This window comes from Engystomops pustulosus, chromosome 4 (assembly GCF_040894005.1).
Source record: "Engystomops pustulosus chromosome 4, aEngPut4.maternal, whole genome shotgun sequence".
In the NCBI taxonomy this organism is placed as follows: Eukaryota; Metazoa; Chordata; class Amphibia; order Anura; family Leptodactylidae; genus Engystomops; species Engystomops pustulosus.
Window position 1 is genome coordinate 224003203 of NC_092414.1, and position 19997 is coordinate 224023199.

At 42.8% G+C, this 19997-nt stretch overlaps 1 protein-coding gene across 1 annotated transcript; it reads right to left on the minus strand.

The window, feature by feature from the left end:
• Positions 1–12147: 12147 nt before the first annotated feature.
• LOC140128806 (olfactory receptor 1500-like) lies at positions 12148–13098 on the minus strand. The gene has a single exon (XM_072150509.1). The coding sequence runs from the start codon at positions 13096–13098 to the stop codon at positions 12148–12150; it is 951 nt and encodes a 316-aa protein (XP_072006610.1).
• Positions 13099–19997: the final 6899 nt, after the last annotated feature.

Genomic DNA, 19997 nt, shown 5'->3' on the forward strand with positions numbered 1-19997 from the left:
GATCAAATTCCAAATTTTCCTGGGAGGGGCCAGACTCGGGGGAAGGAGGTTGAGGTGGAGGAGCTGGAGGAGTGCTCACTTGGGTAACATGATTGGAATGTGTGGAAGACTGACAAATGCTTGAAGCATTGTCCGAAATCCACGACATCACCTGTTTGCACTGTTGTGGCCTCAACAGTGCTCTACCACGAGTCCCAGTAAGTTGAGACATGAAGCTAGGGAGTGTAGCTCTGTGGCGTTCCCCTGCTCCCTCATCAGCAGGTAGTGTCTCACCCCGCTCAGGACCACGACCTCTGACCCCTGCAGTAATTGGATGCCCACGCCCTCGTCCTCTACCCTTAGCCCTCGGGTTCAACATTTTCCAAATTAAAGTCTATTTTATTGACTTTATAGAAGAGAAATATAAACTGTTAAATTTTTTTGGTAATTTTTTTTGTTTTTTTGGTTTTAAAGAACAAAACGTGCAGAAGAAATCAGACAGCAACCACAGAAGATGATTGCTATGGCTAGTATCTGACCTACACTGACAGCACACAAAAGGAGTGTGTCACTTTAGCTTTTGAAAAACGCTAATGTAGCCCTAACAAGATCTGTTGGGTTCTTGGAGAATCACTCCTGCCTAATAGTAAGGTTCTTGGAGAATCACTCCTGCCTAATAGTAAGGTTCCTGGAGAATTATTCCTGCCTAACAGTAAGGTTCTTGTAGAATCAATCCTGCCTAACAGTAATCTACTAGCACCCTAACGCTTTCCCTGACCAGCAGCAGCTCTCTCCCTAACGGCATCCAGACAGAGAATAATCCGAGCAGCGCGGGCAGGGGCTAGTCTATTCCAGGGTCACCTGATCTGGCCAGCCAACCACTGCTATCGACATGTAAGTGTACCACGTGATGTTGGGTGTACTGAAGAGTCTCCTGGCTTGTGATTGGCTCTGTTTCTGGCCGCCAAAAATCAGAACGCCGGGAGATGCCATTTTCTCGAGCTGGCAAAATATTTGCCCGAGCAACGAGCAGTTGCGAGTACGCTAATGCTCCAACGAGCATCAAGCTCGGACAAGTATGCTCGCTCATCTCTAGTCATATTCCATGGATGTGCTCAAGTTAGAGGGGCAACAGTTCCTGACCAAATATACAGACCAGCCAGAGTTGCAGCTTAAAGGGAACCTGTCACCAGGAGACTCGGACGAGTATGCTCGCTCATCTCTAATTGTAAAGTTACATAGAATAAAACTATTATTGATTATACACAGACAATGCACTTTTGGTAAACTCCAGCAGACCGGTAAGTTAAATGTGCCCCAATGTGTGGGATGGGAACAGTGGTGAGGGTATAGATGACCCTGATCTAAGGTTTACACCATTGCCCATTGTAGTCTTGTTGGTCCTGATATCATTCCAGGTCCTAAAGCCAAATTGTAAATTGCATTGTCATATCAATCTTATTTCTCCTTGGGCTGAGGACCTTTAATGATCCTTGACATGACCTTTAATGTCAAGTTCTTCAGTCAATGCTGCTTTATAATCACAATATTAATGTGTTTTCACATCAAAGAAACTTACAATAACAAAGCTTCTGTATAATTGGTTATTCTGAACCGTATAATGTATAGAATATGGAGAGTTCATGAACCTTAGAAGAGATGAATGAGTAATAAAACCACCTTAAGGTTATCAGAGCAGAAGGCGGAGGATGGACGGTCAGGAGATGGATTCACGAGCCGCTACAATGTAGTTCTACTCTGTTATATAGAGGAAGCCTTTACCTGTAATTGACTGTATAATTGTCATAATTGTCACATCAAAACTTTTACATGTTAATGTGACTTGAGTTTTTTAGGAGGACTCTGCCTGAGTCCTACCTTTATGTAAGACTCATAGCATCAACTATCCGGGTCGAGATGCATAAACAGTGATTTGTCCCCAGTGGTGGGAAGTCCCCGATACCGGCCATATTAAGATTTCCTTCAGTGATTGAGAAAATCCACTTACATTTAAAAAAAAACAAATATCCACTTGTATCTAAATGTGTGGATGTCCTATCCTACACCATAATCGCCCACCACCCCCTGGGGTTAATGACAGCAGAACCTCACCACCATAGTAAAAGGCTTGTCCATAGTGAATTGATGTGGAGCCTGAAAAATCATCTGCACCAAATCTACAAACCTGTATCACTGCCTGTGGGACCATCCAACAATCCAGGAAACAGAATGCAAACATGCAGAAACATCAGAAGACCAAAAAAGCATCAGAAACTGAGATTTCAGCTTGTTCTCATAGAAGGCATTTTCATGTGATGGAGACAAGTAGACACCAAAGAGGGATCCATAGTAAGTGCAGACCACTAGAAGGTGAGAGCTGCAGGCGGAGAAGGCTTTACTTCTTCCCTTAAAGGACGGGATCTTAACAATCACAATGAAGATACAGATATAGGACAAAGAGATGCAATAAAAGGCAAAAATATTAGAGAAATGCAAATTGAGAAGTCAACCCAAGAAAGTGCAGTGACATCTGAAGACAAAAGGGCAAGAAGAGGGACAAAATCACAGAAGAAGTGGTCAACGATGTTGGATGAACAAAACTGTAATTGACTTATCATAATGACTTCAACTTTTGTGAGAAGAATCCCAGTTGACCAAGATCCAAGGATCAAATATATGGAAAAATTCACATTCATTATAGAAGAATATCGTAACGGGAGACAGATGGCCAAGTATCGGTCAAATGACATCATCATGAGGATGCAGCATTGAGTACAGGTGGAGGTATATATAAAGAAGAACTGTGAGATACAACCACTGATGGACATTGTCTGACCTTCCATCCATATGATCTGTAGCATGTTGGGTATGATACTGGTGGTGAGAATCAGGTCAGCCAAGGCCAAGTGGGAGATGAAGAAGTACATTGGACAATGGAGGCGATAACTGGAGGACACCAACACAATGATCATGAGATTTCCCAAAAATATGAACATGTACACAAGAAGGGCGAGACAGAAGAGGACAATCCTGAGATCATGAGTGTTCTGAAAGCCGGTGATAACAAACTCTGTCACCGTGGTCTGGTTGTCTTCACACATCTTACTCTACAATTGGGTGCTCCTGGTAAAAATAAAAATTTATAGAAGGGTGAAATGATCATCATCCTCAACCACCTACTAAAACAGAAGCAGAGTAAGAAGCCTAATATCGAGCGAGGAACAGACAAACTCTGCTACAAAAGTGATGTTTCCTATCACAGCTCCAGGTACAGGTGGTCCCCTACTTACAGACAACCCCTAGTTACAAACGGACCTCTGGTAATTGGTAAGTTACTGTACTTTACCCTTAGACTACAATGATCAGCTGCATCAGTTATTAACGGCATCTGCAATAAAGTTTTATTGTTAATCCTGGTTCTTGTACAATCCAACATTTTTAAAATCCAATTGTCACAGAGACCAAGAAAATTTTTTCTTGGGTTACAATTATAAAATATACAATTTCGACTTACAGACAAACTCAGGTTAAGAACAAACCTACAGAATCGATCTTGTAGGTAACCTGGGGACTGTCTGTTGATACTTTCTTGGATTAGAAGAGATAGAAGACTTGGAGATACATCTACAGAAGATCTGTGATCAATTTTAAGATGTCTGAAGAAACTTCCTTGTTAAGTTCCATCAAAAACTATTCCTAGAAGAACTGATGATGTGAAGGTTAAAGTTGGTGGAACTTAACATTGATGCTTCCAATCTGAAACAGAGCCAGATCGTAAGACTCAAACTATCAAACCAATCAAATAAAAACTTCAACTATTTTTGATTATTATTATTATACACTTCAAAATGACCCTGTAGCCTGTGACCACCGCCCAACCAATGACCCTGCAGCCTGGGACCACCACCCAACCAATGACCCTGTAGTCTGTGACCACCGCCCAACCAATGACCCTGTAGCCTATGACCACCACCCAACCAATCACCCTGTAGTCTGTGACCACCGCCCAACCAATGACCCTGTAGCCTGCGACCACCACCCAACCAATGAACCTGCAGTTTGTGATCACCGTCCAACCCACAACCCTGAAGCCTGTGACCACCGGCCAACCAATGACCCTGAAGCCTGTGACCACCGCCCAACCAATCACCCTGTAGTCTGTGACCACCGCCCAACCAATGAATAATAATACATGACAAATAACTTACAGTAAACACTTAAAACACATGATCCATGTTCATTCATTATATAAAGTTATTGAAATGATGATTGCTACAGTAATATTCTAAAAAAAATACTGAAGGCAACAAAAATTCTGAAAACATTTTATATGTTCTAATTAGTTTCTTTTTAGTGTAAAGTTTTCTAATAAATACTTTTATTTCATCTTTCAGTTTTGCTGCATGAACGTGATTTTAGTTTTTTATTCCGTCTTCATGAAAATGTGACTGTAATTTCTGACCCGTGAAACAATATCACATTATTACTTACGGTTTTGAGTCAGTTTAATGGATCATTCAGAGGACTATATTATACAGATCACATCCACTGATCCCTATGATGATCCTTGTTATATCTATTGAGCAGTTACTTTGGAGCACTAGACCATGATCCCTATAACCTGATCCCTTCTGTCTGGGACATTTCTATGTAATTGTCTCATTTATATCATTAATCACCTGGAGGACAATCCCGGAGGCTGGGAAATCTCTTCATCTCCGGGGTGAACATTTCATTATTACATTAATTATCTAAACCTCATCCTTCCCTGATGGTTTCATCCTTCGGGGCTCGTGAGTCAAGAACCAGGGGAGTTTCATAAGAAAACGACAAACAGGAGGCAGAACAAGGCCCAGACAAGAAATTTTGGAGACTTTACAGGAAAAACAAAGATGTGGCCCCCATCCCACCCCCAAACCATAACATGAATTCCTAATGATAATATCAATGTTATGGAAGAGAATCCTATCAATGAAATATAGACTGATAGCGGGAAGATGTAGATGGCACCAATACTCTATACAGATGGCAGGATGTGAGTGTAGGGATCCTCTATATAGATGGTAGGATGTGAGTGTAGGGATCCTCTATATAGATGGTAGGATGTGAGTGTAGGGATCCTCTATATAGATGGTAGGATGTGAGTGTAGGGATCCTCTATATAGATGGTAGAACCTGAGTATAACGATGCTCTTTATAGATGTTACTTTCAACTTTAAGGCTGTTGGAAATGGTAGAACCAGAACTATAGATAGAGTTCTAGGTCTAAGGAGGACATCCGTGGACAGACTTTCAGTGATGTTCCTCAGGACAGTAGAAGTGTGTAAGATTACCCTCTTTATGGGTTTTACCCTGGACTTCATCATCTGAAGGATCGTTTTATGTACTATGGTCTCCCATTCCCTGAATCCTCTTGCCGTCATGTTGTGCTCTACCGTATATTTTGGTCATCCACTCGTAGTTGTTTTCTAAATATCTTACTGGCTGTAAAGGTGCAAGGGCCTAATGACTGGGGCATCTCAGTTGTACACTTGGTGTGGACACTTGGCCGAGCCCTTGTATTCAGATATGTGTGATATTAGAAATGTCTCTGGTTTTGCCACATGATACTTGCTACTTGATACATAATACTTGGTTTTGGGCCAATTCTCCCCATTGGGTCCACAAATAGTAAGTCCTGACCACCAGCCATATTTGACAATGATATTTGGTCAGGCCTCAGGGAATTACAGTATCACACAAGAAGAGCAGCATATTATCAATGTCTTGTCATGAGTTCCAGCATAATAGAGTCTTCTTCCTGGAGGCCTCTTATCCAAAAAGCCAAAAGGTCACCACCAGGGAAGCCATAAAGAGACACAGAGGTGGGGGTTGGGGGCGGGTATTATTTTCAGGTTTCCTCTCTAAGTCGAAGCACTTGGAAAGAATTTCCTTGTCTCTCATTCTGGCCCTGGAACTATAGTACAACATCTCTTCACCCATGGTCCTAACCCCATCATGTCCATTTAGCACTTCCTCACCAACCTCAAAGTGTCCTTGGTAACATCAGGGTAATGGACAACCCTCCATTCCATCTCCTTCTCTATCTTAATATTTCATAAAAGAGAGTCTTAAATTAATTGTTGGACTTTCCAGCATAAAGTTGGTCTGATCCGGTGCAGTCTAGAATGACTCCCACCAACCTTCTATATATACCGTATATATACTTGAGAAGAAGCTGAGTTTTTCAACACAAAAAATGTGCTGAAGAACTTAAACTTGGCTTATACTTAAATCTATAAAATAATAAAATCAATACTCACATTTCTGATGCCCCCCACATGTCTTCTTCTTCATATTGCATGCATGGTCTTCACGCAAGGACCTGCCACAGGCCACCGACAGTCATCAAGAAGAGGAAATGCATCAGAAATGTGAGTTCAGAGTTTTTTATGTGCTGGGCACACATAGGCAGGGGGTTGTCTGGATAAATACTGGGGGTGGAGGGCTGGCTATATTCTGGGGGCAGGGTGCTGACTAGCTGACTCTATGCTGGGGGATGGCTGGCTGGTTACATAATAGGGACAGGAGGCTGACTATGTGCTGGGGGCACAGGGCAGTCTATATACTGTAAAGCATGTGCTGGCTGGCTAAATACTGGGAGCATCAGTTGACCAACTATATGTTTGGGGACATGGGCTGGCTGTATACTGGAGGGCATAGACTTCTGCCTACATACTTGGGTCAGGGGGCTGGCTAGCTATATACTGGGGGCAGGGGCAGGCTGGTTATATACTGGTGGGGACATGGCTGGGTAGCTATTTAATAGGGGCAGGGAGCTGGCTGGCTTTATACTGGGAGCTGGCTAGCTATATCCTGGGTGTAGGGGCTGGCTAGCTATATAATGGGGCAGGGGCGTGAATGGTAATGTACTAGGGCAGCAGGCAGGCTACCTATATTACATTAATTATCTAAACCTCATCCTTCCCTGATGGTTTCATCCTTGGGGCTCGTGAGTCAAGAACCAGGGGAGTTTCCTAAGAGAACGACAAACATGAGGCAGAACAAGGCCCAGACAAGAAATTTTGGAGACTTTACAAAGTGGCCCCCATCCCACCCCCAAACGATAACATGAATTCCTACCTATATGCTGGTAATGTACTGGGGCAGCAGGCAGGCTACCTATATGCTGATGGCAGGGGGGCTGGCTAGCTATATACTGGAGGCATAGGCTGGCTGGCTATACACTGGGAACATTGGCTGGCTGGCTTTATACTAGGAGACATGGGCTAACTGTATACTGGAGGGCATAGGCTACTGGTACACTGGGGGCAGGGGCTGGCTATATATTGGTGGGAAGGTGGCTGACTAGCTATATAATGGGGACAAGGGGATGGCTGGCTTTATACTGCGGGCTAGCTAGATATTTGAAAAACAAAGGTATTCGAGAACTCAGTTTCTTATTTAAAAATAGATGATTTTTATTATGTAAATATTAAAAATTGCAAGGTCCCATCTTTGCATAACATCCAAGAGGATCCAGTGCATAACCCAGTCATCCGGCAGGCCTGCTTTTTCCGTGCACCAGGAGCTAGAGTGGAGTTGGACCTTGTCTACATTGAGAATGCAGAAAACGTGAGTGAGCGGTCACTTTCTTGTTTCATTGTTGGCTAGATATTTACTTGGGGTAGGGGGCTGGCTAGCTACATACTGGGAGCATGGACTTGCTGGCTATCTATATACTGGGTCAGGGGACTAGCTATGTACTGGGGGGCAGGAGCTGGCTATATACTGGGTGGAGGATGTGACCAATGCATCCCCCACCCTAGGCTTATACTTGAGTTAACATGTTTTCCCAGTTTGTTAAAATGAGGTACCTCGGCTTATACTCAGGTTTATACAGTAGGTGATATTTACTTGAAAAACTCTACAAGAAATCCATTAGCGCAGCTTCCACTTTGAGATAGGATTCCCCAGCTCAGATCTCTGCTCCTCTACTGAAGCTGCTGAGATCCACTTCCAGGGTTTCAGATAAATATTTATTCTGTCATATGCAGACAAATAACTATCAGGGAGCAGACACCGTGTTCTGGACCAACTCATGATACAGGGTTCTGGATCAGGTCATGTTACAGGGTTCTGGATCAGGTTACAGGGTTCTGGATAAGGTCATGTTACAGGGTTCTGGATCAGGTTACAGGGTTCTGGATCAGGTCATGATGCAGGGTTCTGGATCAGGTCATGTTACAGGGTTCTGGATCAGGTTACAGGGTTCTGGATCAGGTCATGATGCAGGGTTCTGGATCAGGTTACAGGGTTCTGGATCAGGTCATGATACAGGGTTCTGGATCAGGTCATGTTACAGGGTTCTTGATCAGGTTACAGGGTTCTGGATCAGGTCATGATGCAGGGTTCTGGATCAGGTCATGATGCAGGGTTCTGGATCAGGTCAGGACAAAGTACAGGTTTAAATTCAGACTGGATATCAGTGTAGCAGCACAGTCTGCATACAGGCTTAGATAGAGGTCCTAGTTCCGATTGTGGTCTAGGGCACCGCTCCAGGATGGATACAAGATACATTGTTCCAGAGCTGGAGAACCACAGGTCATAGAATAACTAGACTGAGGTTCACAGGCAGAGACACCAGAGCATCAGGTATATAGAGAATAAAAAAGAATAAAACTGTATTTACCCATTTGGGAAATGTTTTATAAATCAAAAATACATGTATAAAAGGGGGTGTAAGTGCGGAGGGGGGGGGGGGGGTGCTACCAGGTTAGAACTTTGTATCTCCTTGTATAACTCATTTGTCTTGGGAATGAATGACATGACTTGGAGGAGAGATGGTGTGAGGAAATATTAGTTGTATAGAGGAGGCTGCTGCTATTTCTGACAGGTGGAGATAGGAAATAATTGCCCTTATTAGGGCACTCTGAGGTCTGAGGAAATGCATAAGGTTACTTAGAGGCTACTATAGTGCAAGGATATTCTTACTGCTTATAGAGGATTATATAGAATGCATAATGTCTCTGTCTATATATAGTAATTAGCTCCAGAAAAATCCTGAATTCTCATCAATCATACTTTGATTGTAAAGTTACTCCTGTCAGTGAATAGCGCACACTAATACCTCGACTCCGTGCTGTCAGAAATTAATGTCCAGTGACCCCTGGATTATAAAGGGGATATAACTGTATGGTTTAACCGGTTAAGGACCAGGACCTTTCCTGTTTTTTCATTTCCATTTTTCATTCCCCACCTTCAAAAATCTATAACTTTTTTTTATTTTTCCATGTACAGAGCTGTGTGAGGGCTTGTTTTCTGTGTAATCAATTGCACTTCATAGAGATGGTATTGAATATTCCATGTCATGTACTGGAGAGTGGGCAAAAATTCCAAATGCATTGAAGATGGTAAAAAAATTATTTGAACTGTTTTCTTGTGGGCTTGGATTTTACGGCTTTCACTCTGCGCCCCAAATGTCAGGTCTAATTTATTTTTTTTGGTCGGTACGATTACGAAGAAACCAAATTTGTATAGGTTTTATAATGTTTTCATACATTCACAAAAATTAAAACCTCCTGCCATTTTCTGGTGCTAATAATTTTTTCATACTTCGTTGTATGGAGCTGAGGGTGGTGTCATTTTTTGCGACTTTTGATGATGTTTTAAATGATATCATATTAGGACGTTAGGACATTTTGATTACTTTTTATGTTTTTTTAATATTTTTCAAAAAGGCAATAAAGGGCCATTTTCGAATTTGGGTGCTATTTTCCATTACGGAGTTGAATGCAGATAGATCGGGCATTTTCGGATGCGGCGATACCTAATGTGTTTATGATTTTTACTGTTTATTTATATTTATATCAGTTCTAGGGAAAGGGGGGGGGGGATTTGAATGTTTAGGTTTTTTTAGTATAATTTTTTTTTAACTTTTATTAATTTTTACTTTTATTATTTTACAGACCCCCGAGGGTACTTTAACCCTAGGTTGTCTGTACGATCCAATCATATACTGCCATACTACAGTATGGCAGTATATGAGAATTTTCCTCCTCATTCATTACAATGTGCTGATAGCACATTGTATTGAAAGGTTTAAAACAAGTCAGGTCTTTGGAAGACCCAAGGCTGTCATGGCGATGGATTACCACTCCCCAAAGACGTCATGGGGAGCAACGATGCACCGCCATCTTGCCGAAGATCGTCGCTTTTTGAAGCTGCCGACAGCTTTACCGCTTTGCTCACGGCTATCGTCGGGATAACACCAATCGCGGGTGTTACCGGTAATTCTTTGTTGCAATATGCAGCAAAGACTTACTGGCTATGGAGCGGGCTCAGTCTGTGAGCCCTCTCCATGCATCGAGACCCAACGTGCGCCATGAATACACGGCGGGCGGTTGTGAACTGGTTAATACTGCAGGTTTTTAGAGGAAAGCAGGAATTGAGGGACAGCGACATGGCTGTGGTTCAGCTGCTGGTGGTGGTGATGGAACTGATGCTGCAAGGAGCCTGCTCCAAGTTCCTCTGGATGTGTGGGGTGTGTGGCTTGTACTCGTAGACCCTAATAGGCCCCAAAAAGTTGAAGCTTTGGTCATTTTCATGGCAGACAATGCATCAACTCAGTTGCATGTGTAGAGCCTTCAAGAGGGCAGTGGTTTGGGCTGGATGGTGGAAGAAGAGAGGGGTGATGATGAGGTCCTAGAGCAGCCATCTAAAGGCCAGGAGGCCACAGACAGCTGACCGAACAAGTGAAAAGGGGCCATGGCACAGCTGTCAGTCCATAGCCACATGTCATTTGTAGGCTGTACCACCAGTCCATAAAACATGGCCAAAGCTTTAGCAATTCGAGCAACTCAGGTATGACGAGGCACCTACATAGTAAGCATGAGCTGCAGTGGCTAAGACATCAGTGGAGCATGTCTGGGAAAAATGTACAAGAGGGGGAGACACTTCCCACCAAGGAAATCTTGTTGGTGTGACTGCGCCCTGAAAATTGAGTTGTCCACATACTCAATAGTGCTGAATACTAGCCCCCCCTTCCACCCCCTTATGGATCCACACTACATGACTTCAATGGGCTCCTCTTCAGGTCAAAGTTTAGCCCAAAGTTCGGGTCCCAATTTTTGTAGGAAAACCCTGTTGAACCAGAAATTCGCCCAACCCAAAGTCAACAAACAAGTGAAGTTCAGAGATGTGTGATAGGTCTGAAATCCATGTTCTTTATTAAACTTCAAGACATAAAACACCTAAAAACACATAATACTCTTCCCTTACTGTGTTACAAAAGCATTTCCCCCAGAAACAGTAGAGCATTACACCCCTCGTAATCATTAAGACCTGGTATAAAAATGTCACAGCGATAAACAACAGGGGACGTTATAAATACACATAGAAAAATCGAGACGATGAGGAGAGTGATAATAAGAAGCAATAGAACATCGGAGCGGCTATACGTGCAGGGAGCCTATACACAATGCAAAGCGACGTTATTCTATATGTTTTTAGAATATCTCATTGGGGCTCATTTACTAAGGGTCCGTCAGACGCATTTTCGTCGGGTTGCCTGGCGATTTCCGTTTTGCGCCGAATTGCCCCGGGATTTTGGAGCACGCGATCGGATTATGGCATATTGGCACTGGCTTGCCCGCAACAGAAATCGAGCGGCGGGCTGTCGGACGACGATGGATTCGGACAAACCGTGGAATTTAAAAAAGGAAATGTGTCGCAAGATCAAGCACTCACATGCACCAGGAAGAAGCAGGTGAACTCCGGTGGACCTCAACGCGGAAGCGACGGATGCAGGAATCCTCACGAGGTTAGTGAATCGCACCGGACCATAATCCTCGTCAGACAACGCACCATGGGATCGTGACAGGCCCGGGTAAGTAAATGTGCCCCATTGTGTTTATCATTGTGCCATTTCTATACCGAGTATTAATCATTACCGGGGGTGTCCTGCTGATATTTTTCTGGGGGTGATGCCTTTGTCACACATTTATGTATTTTAGCTGTTTTTAAAACTAGCAGTAGATTTACACTGACTCCAGAATAGTGAATTAGCTGAAATAGTCCTATAGACCTATATGAGCAGTGGAAAATATTTTTTTAGACTTTTCTATGCCAAAAAAGACCAAGAATGATAAATAACCCCCATGGATTCCACCACTAACAAACCTATAAACGTCAATCGTTTCTTTCAATCCTATTTTTTCTCCCCTTGTAGAGGTCCTTCATGGTGTTGATGATCTCCTTGTTCCTCATGCTGTATATTATGGGATTGGTACATGGGGTGAGCATGACAAAGAGCAGAGATTTCAGCTTGTTCTCATAGAAGGCATTTTCATGTGATGGAGACAAGTAGACCCCAATGAGGGATCCATAGTAAGTGCAGACCACTAGAAGGTGAGAGCTGCAGGTGGAGAAGGCTTTACTTCTTCCTTTCCAGGAGGAGATCTTACAAACAACAATAAAAATGCTAATATAGGACACTAAGATGCAAAAAAAGGGACAGAAAATGAGAGAAATGCCAAATGAGAAATCGAACCAAACCAGGTCATCAACATCTGAGGATGAGAGAGCGAGAAGAGGAGCAAAATCACAGAAGAAGTGGTCAATGATGTTAGAGGAGCAAAACTGTAATTGACTTATCATAATGACTTCAACATTCAGGAGACAAAGAACAAGTGTCCAAGAGCCAAAGGCCAAGTGGATGGAAGAATTCATGTTCATTATAGCAGAATAACGTAACGGGAGACAGATGGCCAAGTATCGGTCAAATGACATCAACATGAGGATGCAGCATTGAGCACCAGATGAGACAAATACAAAAAAGAACTGTGAGATACAACCACTGATGGACATACTGTGACCGTCCCACCATATGATGCACAGCATGTTGGGTACGATACTGCTAGTAATAATCAGGTCAGCCAGGGACAGGTTGCAGATGAAGAAATACATTGGACAATGGAGGCGATAACTGGAGGACACCAACACGATGATCATGAGATTTCCAAAAAATATGAACATGTACACAAGAAGGGCGAGACAGAAGAAGACAATACGGAACGTCTTCATATTCGGGAAGCCGGTGAGAAACAGCTCAGTCACCACAGTCTGGTTCTCTCCACACATCTTATACAAATATATGGTTCTCCTAGTATAAAAATATAGGGACATAAAATTAATCCATACTGCAACCTGACACATCTTGTAGATATCAGAATTTTTACCTTTTAGATTTTTCAGGATATTTTGGTAATATAAATTTTAATGCCGTTGCTGTTAGGGAACAGATAACAAGATCTCCAGCTGTCCCTACCTATTTCCCTATCCTACCCTAAATGTTAGACAACAACTGGGCCACAGTGAAAATATATTGAGAAAGGTTTGGAAGGAATGTGTTGGCCAAGAAAAATTCTTCTGTGATGCTAAATACTTTTGTGTAAAAAATACAAAAGTGCTTAAGGAATGAAACCTTAATAGGCTAACCAGAAAAAATATACTTGCTTCTTTCAGAGCACACAGGCATTGAGTTTGGAAATGAATTACTGAGAGTAAAGCTCAACATTTGAGAAAAATGTTACACTTAAATAATTAATGGTAATATATCAAGAAGAAAAGTCGGTAGAGAAGGGGGGGTGGCATAGGAATACAGGAGTCTGGAGGTAGGCCCTTGTGGGGTTTGTGTCCTCAATGAAAACACATACACAAAAAACAAGACAAACGAACACGTGCCAAATACAAATATAGGTCAAAACCAAGAGGACACTTCAGTACAGAGTCTAGAGACAACCAGAGGGTCAGAAGACCTTCAAGGGTCAAAAGATCTAAGTATTCAGAATTCCAGAAAATAATAATCAGCTCCAGAGAAGGCTAATATCAAGCCCTGGGAAGTGGACAGATAATCATCTTATGAGATATCAAACTACGTTAGCAGGGGAGGAATGGCATCTTTCCATCACAGCTAGCTTAACTGTCTGTAGACCAGAACAAAGTCAGTAGGAGGCATACAGGTACTTCAATTTACACCTCGAAAGTCTCTAATTTGGGGGGTGAAGAAGGTGTAAATCAAAGAAAACATCTGTCCTGCAAAGATACACTAGGAGCACTCCAACAGACACACAGGCAAACTACTCAAATCCCCGGCGTAGCCACAAAAAAGGGGAAGTATTTAGAAAAAGACACAAAAGATCAAAAAAGGTGCAAAAAAAAGAAAAACACAAAAATACATGTCCCCCCCAAAATACAATTTTACTTCACTTACATAGAACAGCCTCAGGGATTATCTACTTTTATGTTTAACTGCAGTTTTCTGTGATGATCCCTACTTGATGATGATTCCACCTGTGGAATATGTACAGATGGGGCTTAGACCATGTGGGTCCTTCTTTATCCCGTGTCCTCCATGTATCCGTGTTACCTCCTCCCTTATAACTGTGACATTTCTACATAATTTATTGTCTCCTTTATATCTTTAATAACCGGGGAGACCAATTACTGCAGCTCGAAAATCTGTTCATCTCTGGAGTCCAGTTCTCAATATTACACGAATTATCTAACTGCTCCCCCCCCCCTCCACCCCCGATCCCCAAATGCAATTTTTTCTTTCCAAAAACACAAATTATACACAATTATAGCAAAATTTTACTGGAATATTTTTAGTATCGTTATAAAGTCATTTTCTATCATCATTTCCTCTTAATTTTAATCTTTTATATTGTAATATTACACAGGTCTACAACTTATATATAATGAATATGTATTTTGGTTTGTAGAAAACAATTTTTTTTTTAAATCAAGGCGTCAGGACTAGCCACAAACCTATCGGTATACTATGTACTATAGGTATTGTTTGCATACTTCTTCAATAACTTCTACGACTAAAACTTGTAGATCAAGATAATGTTTACGTACCCCGATCTTCACTCAGCAATTCATTCCATCCCCCATGCCACAGATACACCAGCACCCAAGGCTCCTGCTACTTTGGAAGAGATTCGTGCTCTGGTGAAGGTGGAATCCTACCTGAACGAGATAACTAATCAAGTTATAACTTGATGATAGAAGATTTTTTTCAAGGAGAAGAAAAATGATTTAGTACGAGAAACTTTAAAAGGAGGAATTCTCCAGCCAAACACTTAAAAACACTGATGCTTTATTCCATATCGAGTAAAAACAAAAATCCGGTGCACAATGATTAACATATATACTCGTGTATAAGCCCAGTTTTTCAGCACAAAATATGTGCTGAAAATCCTCAACTCGGCTTATACACAAGTCAATACAACCCAGCACTAGTATACTCAGCCTCCGGTGGCCCTGATGCACAGTGCTGCTCCCTATATGTCCGCACTGCTCCCCCGATGTCCGCACTGCTCCCCCGATGTCAGCACGGGTCCTCTTCTGTCTTCTTTCTTCAGTAACATCCTGCAGGGCGCCGGCATGTTCTTCTCCCGGACGTCACATAGAATGACGTCAGCAGCGGCCGCGACATACTATGCGCCTGCCGGTCGGGAAGAACATGGCCGCGCCCTGCAGGATTTTACAGAAGACACAAGAAGACAGAAGACAGGAGCAGAAGATAGATGAGGAACCGTGCTGCACATCAGGGCCACCGGAGGGTGAGTATATAAGTTTTTATTTTTTGTGCTGGGCAGGCTGTATACTACTGGGGCAGGCTGGGCTGGCTGTATACTACTGGGGGCAGGCTGGGCTGGCTGTATACTACTGCGGCAGGCTGGGCTGGCTGTATACTACTGGGGGCAGGCTGGGCAGTGCTGTATACTATTGGGGTATCGTATAGAAAGGCGGACAAGGAAAGACCAGAAAAGCGCTCATAGAGTAGTATGGTAGTAGCCTGTGGTGCTGACTAGGCAGAATGGAGAGAGGCTCACCGGATGTGGTTGTGCTGTTTTAGGCACAACTCTAATGAGGGTATAGAAGGTTAGTGTCTCCTGGTGGTGCCCATGGACAAGGGTCGTCGAGACACGGTTGCCAAACCGTTCTGGAAGCGTAGTCGGTAGAGCAGGAATGGTACTTGTCTCAATTCGGCGCAAAGGCCTTTGGTAGAAAATCGTTGGAGTCCAACTCTACCAGAACGCAATTCGGAGCAATAAACGAGCTAACCACCAACTGCTGACGGGAACGTACGTAGATTATAATAGGGGTTGATCGTCAAGGTTTCGTAGTAGATGGTGTCTGTGACCTATCTGTGTGTGCCGAATTGTACCCTTCCTGCTCTACCGTATACTATTGGGGGCAGGCTGGGCTGGCTGTATAGTACTGGGGGCAGGCTGGGCTGGCTGTATACTACTGGGGGCAGGCTGGGCTGGCTGTATACTACATGGGGGCAAGCAGGGCTGGCTGTATACTACTGCGATGACTCCTACACCAGTCCATGTGATTTTCTTCATCTGGTGAGCTGTATGCAAATTAGTTTTTCCATTTTATTTAGTAGGAAACTTGAATCTTCCTATAGATGCCACTGAATTACTTGATCAAAGCTCAAAATAAGAAATGTATTGTTACCAGGAGTCTGTTTCATGGTTCAGACATCGTGAAAAGGAGTTTGTTCCTTACTTGGCTTATACAAGTAACAAGTTTGGCTTATTTCATTGAGGCATTTGTCGGATCGGACATTAAAGCGGTTACGGCTGATAAAGAGTTTGTCAATAACTTGATGTTGTTTTCTATTCAGATATTGTCTTATACCGGATCCCTGATGAAGAGACCTGAGTAGTCTCGAAAGCTTGTAATTGTTTTCACCTTTTTAGTTAGCCAATAAAAGGTTTCATCAACTGCGGACTCTCATCTTTTATCTTTTTCTTTGTAATTTACATGTAGGTGAAGGCCGCAATAAATGGGATGACAGTCACAGAATTCTTTCTTCTTGGCTTCGATCATGTACAGAGCCTGAGGCCGTTCCTCTTTATCCTGTTTCTGCTCATCTACGTGTTGACGTTGGTTGGGAATGTTTCCATCATCATCCTGGTGTCCATTAGTCACCGTCTTCAGTACCCAATGTATCTGTTTCTCAGGAACCTTTCTATATGTGATGTCCTTTTCACTACAAACATTGTACCCAAAATGCTCCAGGTCACCCTACATGGAGGGGACTCCATTTCATTTTCCAGTTGTGTGGGTCAACTTTACATGTTTGCAGGTACAGCCATAGCAGAATGTCTTCTTCTCACATCAATGTCCTACGATCGGTACTTGGCCATCTGTAAGCCGTTGCACTATGCCTCCATCATGAATGTCAGGCGACATCTCCAATTGGTCGCCTTCTCGTGGGCATGTGCTACCATCCTCCCTGCAATCACCGTAAGTCTCATTTATGTTCTGGACTTCTGTGGTCCGAATGTCATTGATCACTTTTTCTGTGATCTCGCTCCTCTCCTCGAACTCTCTTGTTCCGACACCTCCACAGTGCAATTTGAGGTCTTTGCTCAAACTATTCCCATCATTGTCTTTGCATTCATGTACATTGTAGGTACTTACGTCCAAACTTTTCTTACCATTTTGAAGATCCCTTCCACCATTGGGCGACAGAAGGCTTTTTCTACCTGCAGCTCCCACCTGACCGTGGTGGGTACATTTTACGGTACTATGATCTCTGTATACGTCACCCCAAACAGACGACAATCAATAAAAGTGAACAAGACTCTCTCTCTCCTCTACAGTGTGGTGACTCCATTACTAAACCCCATCATTTACAGCTTGGGGAATCATTATAACAGTTTTTGGAGGTTTTTGAATAATCTAATCTCTAGAATCTAATTTTTTTAGGAGATTCTGTTGTAAATTTGTGATCCTGCTTTCTAAAAAATTATGTTTCATTAATTAATTAAATTCTTATTGTTTTTAAAATGTATTGTAGGTATATGCTAATTACCTCTAGAGGCTAGTAGAGTAGACTCTTTAAGCTGAAAGTCCGTAGGATTTGTGAGTGGGGGTGGTTTGCGGGGAGTGCCACAGACCGCACAGGCACAGTAGCTCCCGGGACGTTGTTAGCTAGAGGGCAGCTCTGAGCAAGTGTAGAAGCTCCTAGCCCAGTGATGGCGAACCAATGGCACGGGTGCCAGAGGTGGCACTCAGAGCCCTTTCTGTGGGCACCCGGGCCATCACCCCAGCACACCAGACAGAGCTAAAAGAATCTTCCTGCAGTTCCAAGCAACTTAAAAGATGCTGCTTTTAGTCATATTTTGAAAGAAGCTAAAATTAGGCAAATTTCCTATCTTTCTACTGTGTTGCTGTCCTCAGGCGGCCAATATGATTGAAAGTTGTTGAAGATCAGGGAGCAATAAGTTACTTCTTTAATTTTTGGTTGGCACCTCGTGATAAATAAAGGGTTTTTTTGGATCCTTTTTGGGCACTCGGCTGCTAAAAGGTTTGCCATCACTGTCCTAGCCCATTGCTACTAGTAGTGTAGATTTGTACCTATGTGTCTCGCCTCATAGGTTTTTAATGTTTTTATTGCCATCCTGTTGTAAATAAGATGTCCCTGTTTTTATCAATCTGTTGTTTTAGAGGTTTTTTTAATATCCTTTGATGATCACTGTTTAGTGTGTATAAAATGCTGTGAGTTTTCTGTTTCATGCATAACATCATGTCTGACGAAGAGAACTAGTATTCTCGAAAGCTCCACCATCAAATATACTCAGTTAGCCTCAAAAAGGTATCGCCTGATTTCTTCACTCTTCTAGCCCATTGCTACTCAGTTACTGCACATATTCAGGGCATAACCCCGCATTCACAAGCCCATAGACTTGCAGGGGGCGGCTCTGCAGAGGCTTCTCTAGGCACAAAGTATTCTTAGCCCTGGGAGCTCGAGGATCCACACCAAAGCCGAATTAATGTGGAATCAAACTGAGTCCATGCAACCTGCCGAGGGGATTCAATTCTGAAATAATTAACTCTCACTGGAATAAATTGGAACACTTACTGTTTGTAAAGTCCCATACACATCTCAGGTTCCAGACTTGGAAGAGAGATGTTAAGAGAGTTGGTCACAATTCATTTTCTACTTCATCTTCCCCATTATACTGCATTATACTTTGTTAAAGTATTAGTAAAAGGTTGTTAGTGGCAATGGGTTCAGTCCAGTCTGAGAATGGGCCTAGAATGTTTTGCTCACTGTGTGAATTACTTTTAGTTTTTTACTCAGAGAGATTACCGGCATGGTTTTCCAAGGCCGAATTATGGGCAAGGCTCCTGGGGGTCCCAGGACCCTACCACCCTCTGGGGCTAAAATTTAATTAAGAATTGGGGGGCTGCCTAATGGATTACTAAGAGGAGATAGCGCTTAACGGATTTGGGGGCACTGCCTATTACATGGATGGTAACTGTGTACCTGTTTGGCCTGCATTCATTGGGGACCTCCGCCCTTGCTCTCTGGACCAACTACCTTTTAGATGTATGTTTTCTTAGACACATAGCACGCATGCTGGGGAACCAAAACCGGTGTTGAATGGAGCAGGAGAACCTTTATCTGTGTTATTCCTTTTGGCTCTACGAGTTTCTTTATAGAGGTGGATGTCCTCCTAGCATGGACTGCAGCAGCTTTGTGCGTTTTGAGGTAAATCTTTAGAGGTGCTGTGGTCACTGTGGTGCAACAAAGTTGTATTAATTTGTTGTTGTTCCAATCAGAACTGTGCATCTCCCTGGGGACATGTGCACTCATCTCATGGCTGGACTGCTCTGCTCTGGATCTAAACAGTGGTTGGACCTGCAAGACCCCTCAGAAGTTTCTAGAGGCATCCACCAGTCGCCCAGCTGAGGGAAAGTCATGTAACAAAATCTCTTTCACCCGTTTTTAATATCTTGATAGATCAGACATTTTGGCTTTCAAAAGAGATTTATTGCACAACATAACCAGCACAAGGCATTGTATACTGTAGTCAAGAAGAAGAGAAAAATCTTAAACTCAACAATTCCAGAACATATGAAGAAAAATACCGCAGAATTTATGAAAATATCAGATCAACGGCCCAAATACCTAAAAATAAAGAGGAAAAGGCTAAAAAAGCCCA

Bases quoted from the DNA above. Each gene is read 5' to 3' on its own strand.
- LOC140128806 (XM_072150509.1), bottom strand. From the start codon at position 13,098: ATGTGTGGAGAGAACCAGACTGTGGTGACTGAGCTGTTTCTCACCGGC.